Source organism: Amphiura filiformis, chromosome 17, assembly GCF_039555335.1.
Source record: "Amphiura filiformis chromosome 17, Afil_fr2py, whole genome shotgun sequence".
NCBI lineage: Eukaryota > Metazoa > Echinodermata > Ophiuroidea > Amphilepidida > Amphiuridae > Amphiura > Amphiura filiformis.
In genome coordinates this window covers 34,044,842-34,053,411 of record NC_092644.1, presented here as the reverse complement: position 1 = coordinate 34,053,411, position 8,570 = coordinate 34,044,842, and the positions used below count along the sequence as shown (strand labels likewise).

The 8,570-nt window shown below is 37.8% G+C and overlaps 1 protein-coding gene across 1 annotated transcript; it reads right to left on the bottom strand.

Moving 5' to 3' along the window:
* Positions 1 to 6,419: 6,419 nt before the first annotated feature.
* Positions 6,420 to 7,847, bottom strand: LOC140137162 (uncharacterized). The gene has a single exon (XM_072158815.1). The coding sequence runs from the start codon at positions 7,845 to 7,847 to the stop codon at positions 6,420 to 6,422; it is 1,428 nt and encodes a 475-aa protein (XP_072014916.1).
* Between the last annotated feature and the right edge of the window lie 723 nt (positions 7,848 to 8,570).

Here is an 8,570-nt window from a genome sequence, read left to right as displayed (position 1 = left end):
AAAAACCCTACCACCCATATAAACACTACCATCAATGGAATGGTAATTCTGTTGTACATCTTCACATGCTTAGTTTGGTGACATATAAATACGTATCGTTCTATAGCTATAAACGCGATTGAGTAAATAGAAGCTAGGCAACAGGAGACAGCCACTAATCCAAGAATTTCGCACAAGGAATCGTGTTGCTGGAGAAAGGAGCCCTTATCTAATGCCCCGACCACAGCGAATGGAATTACGACTGAAGTGACGAACAGGTCAGCTATCGCCAGGTTTACAACAAAGACGTTGTGAACACTACGTAACTTCTTATGCGTAGCAACAGCGGCGATAACGAGGGTGTTCCCCAGGGTTCCAATATGGCCACCAATGGCATGATAACAGCAACAGCTATCACCAAAGGTTCTGGTATATTATCTTGATCATGTTTAGTCGCTGGCGTGGAATTACTCCTCTGTGTATGATCCATTTCTCAGTTTGATAGTTGGGTGCTGTAAATTCATACGAGAAAGCAATACGTATAATTGTTGTTAGAATCGTAGACGAGAGTTGAGCAATAATCTGAAGTCTAGGATGTTTTAATATTTGCCCAAATTAACAAACTTTTTTGGCGTACCCTCTACAGCGGGTCGACCAATTTTAGTTTCATTTTGACCATTTATGACCTCTAGTGTTGGATAAAATTCTCGTAGTCTGAAACAACGCAAGTGATATTATATGATACATTTATCTTACTATTAATCACTGTTGATATTAATGACCCATTACACACACGCGTAGACACGGTGATCTTCTCATAGAAGCTCATAGATGTAATAATTATTGTAACTATTAGAATCACTTTGGAAATTGCAACGAAATATTATTGACAGAAGCTGCTGTAATATTTGCACAGTACCAGTTACCAGTTTGTCGTCCACATTTTGTCCCATTAAAGGTCTATTATAATGGTCCTTTGTTATTTTGTTGCGCATGAGTGGGTGCCCATAGGTAATATGCACAATTAAAACTAAGACAACAAATGAATCACTGTATACACAGTTTCAGTTCCCCAGTGTGAGACCAGGATTCTTTCTGAGAGGCGAATACAATTATGGTTTTTCAATAGCTGGAATGCTTTCGTTGTGGATGTGTGTTAACGTGCTTTATGTTGGTTTTGTTGAGATGAACTGTATTCAGAATGAGTTACATTGCCACTTATGCATTACAAACAAAACAGTGATAAAAATTGCATTGATGATATTGAATAAATTGTGACGTGGTCCCGGGACGTGGTATATCAATAAGAGACGCTTTTGGGCAGGTTATCAATTTTGAGTGTTTTACATATCTTAAATATACAGATATTTTGCTCCATAACGCCGTTTTCTGCAATGAAATCGGACTTTCTTAGGCGAAGATATTGAGTTCGTAAGTTATGATATTATAAAATTGGAAACTGAGATATCGGCCTTTAAAAATATTATTGACAATGTTGAGAGTACAGGGTGAGTCAATTTTAATGTTTGTCCAAGAGACATCTAAAATTTGAATGTCAGTCCACGCTGTGTAAGGTAGATTTGGAACAACTACCATTTTCTTAACCTCATTGACACTGAAATAAAATGGAGCACTCAAAATGTTATTGCCCTTGGTCTTGTTTAAGGAGAAGAAACATTATTTGTTATTATTTTCATTTTACCTTCAAAGATTTTTATTCTCTATCAAAAACATGCAAATTTGTAGGCGAGTTTTTCAAATGTCGAAATGAAATGCGCGCAAATTCAATTGGAGTGAATTACAAAATATCCAGTAAGTTGGACATTGGGATTCAAGTGAGGTATGAAGTACTTAAATTAATGTTAGGAAGTTTGTTTGAACAGATAAAAGAAAATAAAATAACGCAACAATCAACCTTATTTAAGTTAAAGTCAGTTTCTGAGCTGGTGCCTTTGTCGTGCATTGTGTGCTTTCATTCAAAATACATGGTACCTCGTGGACAAATAATGAAATTGGGTGTTGTAGCAAAAGGACTCATAAAAAATAAACGGTACTTGCGATTCACTTCATTTTTTCACAGAAGGTGACTATTGAGTGTGGCATTTATCGAAACTTTCAACAATGTAAAGTTCAACTTTGTTCTTACATAAATATCGATTCTTTGCTCTATTGCACTATTTTTTACTCACCCTGTAGGAATGACCTTGAAAAAAATACAAGATGCCAGTTATATTCCGGTCTGAAACTATCAGGCAATATATTAAACATTATTAACATCACAAATTTGCAAACAAACCCAAATTGTGAAAAAAACCTTTCGATATACCACGTCACAATTTACTCTTTAGCTGGTCCATCTGGCTATAATGATAATGTATAGCTCACTATGCAATTTTGTTGGGGCAAACTAACTCTTCTTAGGGATTTCTTGAGTTTATTAATTAGCTGGTCTATTTGAGATCCCCTCCACATATGTTTGTAAATTGTACCTTTTATATCCTTTTGTGTGCAGTGGTGAATGGTAAATATTTGAGTACATAGGCCCCAAGTTGCCGGGATAAGTTGTTGGGTTTATTTTATTGCTGGAACAAAATGTCAAAACAAACATATTCATATAAGTGGTATGATTTATCGTGGGCATATTGTTAAACTCCAGGGAAGTGATGAATTGAAACTATGCAATAATTGATGGGGCTCATTGAAAGTAAATATTGAAAAGCATAGCATATCCAATTAGGAGGTTCGGTTTCGTATTAAAGTTTGACCTCTTTTGTTAACTTTTATTAAACAGAAACAGGCTACATTAAAAGGTCCACTCAGTGGCCATATTTATAGACGAATCTCATTTCACGCATTCCTACAGTCCCCGTAGTCTATATCCCACCTAAAATATGAAATGATGCGTCCTTGGCGGGGATTTTAAACTGCATTTCATCACACGTGTTACACGTAGACAATAGAATGATGAAAGTTAACAACACAACACAACATAGCATCGATTTTTAAGCGGCTTTGCACCCAATTGGGCAGTCACAACACCAGTTTGGTGCACCGGGGAACCAGTCATGGCCGACTAAATTCTGACCATCACCTGGCTCGTGAGATTCTTCTATAGACGAATCCAAATACACGCATTCCTACACCTGACTAGCAGGCTTTAGTTGGGTCCCCGTCGGCTACAATGCATCCAAAATGTGAAATGATTCGGCCTTGGCGGAAATTTTAAACTGCATTCCATCACCCGTTTTACACCTTCCGCGAAAACACAGGTAGACAAAAGAATGAAGTTTACAACACAATACAGTTCCGACAGTTGTGCAAATAAAGCCGCCTTACACCTAGAGAAGGTCGAGGAGGTTAATAGAATAATACAATAGAGATAATTCCGCAGGTAATCCCGTCGCATCTATTCATTCCCGTCGCATCTGAACAAAAGGACTATGTATGAATAGATGCGACAGGATTACCTCTATTGTATATATTATTCTATTAATCCTCCTCGTATTTGCATCTTCTCTAGGTGTTAGGCGGCTTTTATTTGCACAATCGGGCGCTCAAAACACCAGGTTGGTGCTAGCGGGAAACCAAAGATGGCCGACCAAATCCTGACCATGACTTGGCTCGTTGGATTCGTTTATATGCACAACGTGTGTGGGCGTGTGTGTTGGGGGGGGGGGTACTCACTGAAAATGAATGGGTGATGGGAATGCGGGTGGTAATGTGGGGTCATATTTACCCCTATTTTTCAACTCCCTTTAACTCAGTGGCACCTTTTCTTTTTTGCTGTCACACAATGGCCCCTTTTGAAATAGTTTTGAACATATTTTATATAAGTTCTCACCAAATGATCCTATCTTTAAACAGAATTTTGTCATGTTTCCAAACATTTACTAAATTTTGACTCAGTTTGACCCACTTTTGGCATCAAATCTCTCACCGAAAGACCCATATCCGCACAGTCCACCCCCCCCCCCCCATTCTTTATTGAGACATATAATGCTCAAATATATATGAATTATGTGAAATGAATTTACATTTTGTAAAAAAATAAATACAAATGTGACAAAATAAAAGCTGACATAAAAAAAGTTTGAAAGTGTCTCTTATTATTTCTAACCCCAAACATAACTGTCATAGTTATATGGGTTGTTTAGATTACCCAAAGACTAAGCCTTGCTTTATAAAATGCAGAATTATTTTCAAAAAAATTAACTTTGCAAGATATGGTGCATATCTTCGCTACATGTGCATACTCGAATTTGGGGATTACGATCAGCCAATTTCGAAATATCAATTTTTTTAGACGGTATGGTCAACACTTTTTAAGCTTTTACACAATTCAGAGATACGGTCAACCGCGTAACATTTCTTTCAATTCTATCATACTTATTTGACGAAGTGTCAAACGAAATTCGCCCTCATAAGCCACGACAAGGCCCGGTTGCTTGTGTACTTTGCTACTCACAATCTACATCTACATCTACTAGGATACTCAGTAAAGTTGCCAAGGCAATATCTGACTGAGAAAACAATACTGACGCCGGTCATCAGACACGGATCAAAAATTGACAAATAATACAATTACACTTAAAGCTACTTAAACTTACAAAAACAACTGCACTACTTAATTAACACTTTTGTTTTTAAGACCAGATGTAAATGATTCCAGTTTGTTACAATCGAGTAATGATGAGGGTAATGAATTCCAGTCCAGTATGGTGCGCGGGAAGAAGCTGAACTTATATACGTTTGTTTTGGGAGCCATGACACGGAATTTAAGAGGATGATATTGGCGAGTATGTGATGCCCTTGGTGTTTGTATATAATCCGGTATGGGGACGGCAATGTTTTGAGTTTGAATTTTGAACATGGTGATTAAACGTGATGTTTCCCTTCGTTGTTGGAGTGATGTCCAGTTTAACTGCTCTAACAAGTTGGTAACTGTGCCCTCTGTTCTATTGTAGTTATTATTTACAAATCGCGCTGCCCTTCTTTGCACCATCTCTATTTTATTAATATCCGCTGCAGTGTGAGGATCCCAAACTACACTCGCGTACTCGAGAATTGGTCTTACTAGTGCAAAGTACATCTGCTGTTTAATTGATGGTGGGCATCTAAATAAATTGCGACGAATAAACCAGAGGGCTTTGTTAGCTTTCAGAGTTATGTTGTTAATATGTTCAGACCATTTGAGGTTGTGGGTTAATTCAATACCAAGGTATGGATGATGTCTGACGCTGTCCAGAAAGTCATTTTCCATTTTGTAGTCATGAATGATTGGGTTCCTTTTTGTTTTGACGCGGAGAATGTTGCATTTAGCCGTGTTGAAAGACATTTGCCAAGCGGCAGCCCAGTCAGTGAGAGACTTAAGATCTTTTTGCAGATGTTCTGTGTCGATGTTTGATTTTATGACTCGATAGAGTACACAGTCATCTGCGAAAAGTCTGATGTTTGTTTGGGTGCTAACATTATCGGAGATATCATTGATATAAACGAGGAACATAAGGGGTCCTAAGACTGTCCCTTGAGGAACGCCCGATTTTACATGGACAGGTTTGGATATTTCCCCATCAACAACAACACGCTGTGTCCTTGATGTTAACCACTGCGTTATCCAGTCCAAGATCTTACCACGGACACCATAGAAATGCAGTTTTTGTATTAATCGTTGATGGGGCACCTTGTCGAAGGCTTTCTGGAAGTCTAGAATAAGAACGTCAGTCTGTAAGCCATGGTCGAGATTTCTGGCGAGGTCTTCTACTGTAATTAGGAGTTGTGAATCACATGAGTGATTGGATCGAAATCCGTGCTGAAAAGAAGATAAGATTTCATATTTTTCAAGGTGGTTCATTATATGTTTGTATATTACATGCTCTAATAACTTACACGATACAGATGTCAGTGACACTGGTCTATAATTAGCTGGATCACTCTTTCTACCCTTTTTGAATATAGCAGTGATGTTGGCCGTGAGCCAATCAGTGGGAAGTTGACCTGAATTTAAGGATTGTGCAAATAATTTGGTTACGACCGGTGCCAGTTCTTCACTTAGGTCTCTTAAAATTTGAGATGGTATTCCATCTGGACCATTGGCTTTTTTAATATTGATATTTTTCAGCAACTTTTCTACACCATCTACATCAATACTAAGTTCGTCAATTGTTGGGTACTGAATTCTGAGCATTGATGGAATATTTGAAACATCTTCAATCGTAAAAACACTACAGTACTGATCGCTTAATGCTCCAGCTTTACCCTTAGCATTTGATATTTCTTTGTTATTCACCATAAGTGAACTTACACCAGAACCATTTGTTTTCATTGATTTGATGTAACTCCAGAACTTCTTTGTGACGCAAACATTGCCATCATTGACGGGCGTTGTTTTGCCGTCACATTTACCAGATTGGTCTGGTCTTGATAGGAGACTCATTAAGTAGTCATTTTGGCGCTCTGCATTTTCTTTGCACAAGTTTGCGAAGATTTTTGAATTTGGTTTGGTTTTCATTGGTGTTGTATTTCTTAGTTATATTATAAACACGGTGTTTCTTTCGAATTAACTTCTTTATACCCGGAGTCATCCATGGAACGTCCCATTTGTCTTTGATCGTTTTTGCTGGGACGTTGTCGGTTATCATTTCTGTGACATTTGTTTTAAAGGTTTCCCAATTCACGTCGATGTGATTTACGTCTACACTCTGACTAAGATATTGATCTTTGAAAGCCACTGCGTCCAATTTCATTTGGGTAACATTCATCTTTCTAAACAAGAAGACCTTACGGGGAGGTTTTTTGTTCGGTCTAGGATTAACATTAACCTCTGCCGTAACAACAGAATGGTCACTCATTCCTGAGGACACCTGCACGTTTTCTATAAGGTCTGGGTAGGTTGTAAGGAGAAGATCAAGAATGTTGTCCAAACGTGTTGGTTCGTGAACATTTTGTTGTAACCCATGCTCTTCTGCTATATCGAGAAATAACCGGTTTACTCTATGGCCATACTGGGGATTTGGTTTCACAGTATAGTTATCCCAATCTATATCAGGAAGATTTATATCTCCACCAAGAATCACATTGGGGAGTGCTCCATTATTTGGAAGTAACCTGAGAGATTGATTGAGAGCCATTAAAGCATCAGTAGATTCATTTGTTGGTCTATAGAAAGATGCTATAAACAACGGTTTTGATCCAACAATGCTAATTTTACACCAGACAATTTCGCAATCAGTATCAAGGAAATATTCAGTGCTTGCAACATGTTTGTCAGATATTGCAACGAACACACCCCCACCATTGATGTTTCTATCTTTACGGGATACATTGTATCCAGGGGGAAAAATCTCACCATTGGTAAATGAATTGTCTATATGAGATTCTTGGCCACATATAACATCGGGCTTATGTGTTTCAATAAGCTCTTGAAAATCGTGCCGCTTTCTTTCACTTTTCAGACTGCGACAGTTAACAAGCATGATCTTGATTGATTGAGGTTTCTTACCAATCTTTGGTTTGCCATGTTTACCATCTAATTTGACAGGTTTGGGACTTGATGATGTAAATTCACTGGGTATGAAGACATCATCATCTGAATCTAAGATTGAAAAACTGTTTGATACATTCAGGTCTGAGAGTGAGAAAAATGAACTGGAAACGTTTGGTAACATACACTGAGGACATTCCCAGTATACAAATTTGGCATTTGTAACTTTGTCATTGAGAGGCCCGCCATCCCCTTCACAATTTGTATGTGCCCATTTACCACATTCTTGACATTGTAAGGTTTGGTGATGATCTTGAATATAATTTTCACAGACCATACATTTGGGTATATTTGGCCCAGGGTTACAATGGATATCACCTGATAGCATTAAGAATATGATGATACAAACCCGTTTGACTGGGCTTTTTACAGAGGTTGTACACCAATTGATATAATCATCTTTAGGTATTCCAAATGGCACTGATAGAATTGAAATGTACAGTGTAGGCTGCTCTGTGGCCCACATGAGATTTGCGAATTGCCATTGATCAAATTGAATTGAGTGGTACATGTAGGATGCACACATTTCATTTGTATGGCATCCATATGTATAACATGTTTGACATGATAGGCCTATATCTTTAGAGTTAATATCTGGGTTCGTAGACAATTCAGAGACATCAGTAAAGTTATAATTCAGTTCACCAATTGTTTCGTTTAGATTAACAAAAGTGTTTAAGCATAGTGAAATCGTTGTGATGCAACAGTTCGATTCATTCTCAATCATCCATCCCATTAGAGTAAGTACGATGATCACCGAGCTGAAATAGCGGATCGATCTTCTTTTATTCTCCATCGTCAAACTAAATGGTTAATGGTTGCTATTGAGTGTACTGTATACTGGGTATGACAAAAAGATACGGCCCATATCTGATTTTCAGTTGAAAAGCTTGGTTTTCGGAGAATCTGTTCTTCATTAGAATTTCCTCTCTTGCCCATGCATCCAAAAGAAAAATTAGAACAAGCCTACCTCTATTTTCTGATGAATTTCGTGCTTTGTATTGACATCACTAGTCAATGATGGTGGTGATGCCAGTATGATGGATTGATG

Excerpts from the sequence above, each read along its gene's own strand:
- LOC140137162 (XM_072158815.1), bottom strand. The coding sequence starts at position 7,847 with ATGCTATCAGGTGATATCCATTGTAACCCTGGGCCAAATATACCCAAA.